Source organism: Pyrgilauda ruficollis, unplaced genomic scaffold (assembly GCF_017590135.1).
Source record: "Pyrgilauda ruficollis isolate IOZ18807 unplaced genomic scaffold, ASM1759013v1 scaffold6201, whole genome shotgun sequence".
Lineage (NCBI taxonomy): Eukaryota > Metazoa > Chordata > Aves > Passeriformes > Passeridae > Pyrgilauda > Pyrgilauda ruficollis.
In genome coordinates, this window is record NW_024527936.1 from 1 (window position 1) to 922 (window position 922).

Genomic DNA, 922 nt, shown 5'->3' on the forward strand with positions numbered 1-922 from the left:
TGACACCTGGCCTGGGGACACCCCAGGACGCCCCCAAGCTCCCCGGTGACACCGTGGTGGCCCTGTCCCCTCGCAGGTGACCTCCTGCCGGCCGACGGGGTCCTGATCCAGGGCAACGACCTCAAGATCGACGAGAGCGCCCTGACCGGGGAGAGCGACCACGTCCGCAAGTCCCTGGACAAGGACCCGCTGCTGCTCTCGGGTGAGGGACGTTCGGGGACACCGGCCACGCCCGGGGGACCGCGCCGTGACCCGCGGTGTCCCCGCCAGGCACGCACGTCATGGAGGGCTCGGGCAGGATGGTGGTGACGGCCGTGGGGGTCAACTCGCAGAGCGGCATCATCTTCACCCTGCTGGGCGCCGCGGGGGACGACGAGGACGACGGCAGGGACAGGAAAGGTGACACCGCAGCCGGGGGTGGCTCCGTGGGAGCTGGCACTGGGGGTGGCCCCAAGGGGGCTGGCACTGGGTGGCACTGTCCCCAAGGAATCTGGCACGGGTGGCACTGTGGGTGGCTGGTGGCCCCATGAGAGCTGGCACTGGGTGGCACTGTCCCCAAGGAATCTGGCACGGGTGGCACTGTGGGTGGCTGGTGGCCCCATGAGAGCTGGCACTGGGTGGCACTGTCCCCAAGGAATCTGGCACGGGTGGCACCGTGGGTGGCTGGTGGCCCTGTGGGAACTGTCACCTTCTGTCCCCAAGTCCCTCTGATGTCCCTGAGGGCTCCAGACCCTTCTGTCCCACTCTGTCCCCATGGACTTGGTCCCAGTCTGTCCCCAAGGTCCCCAGACCCCTGTGTCCTCCTCTGTCCTCCTCTGTCCCCAAGGTCCCCACACCCTCTGTCCCCCTTTGTCCTTCTCTGTCCCCAAGGTCTCCAGACCCCTGTGTCCCCCTGTGTCCTTCTGTGTCCCCAAGGTCCCCA

General features: G+C 68.0%; 1 protein-coding gene across 1 annotated transcript; it reads left to right on the forward strand.

Moving 5' to 3' along the window:
• Positions 1-76: 76 nt before the first annotated feature.
• Positions 77-425, forward strand: LOC121362507 (plasma membrane calcium-transporting ATPase 4-like; the record flags this gene model as incomplete). Its single annotated transcript, XM_041484073.1, has 2 exons — positions 77-202; positions 271-425. Coding segments are annotated over 2 exons (281 nt in total), but the record flags the coding sequence as incomplete, so codon positions are not given.
• Positions 426-922: the final 497 nt, after the last annotated feature.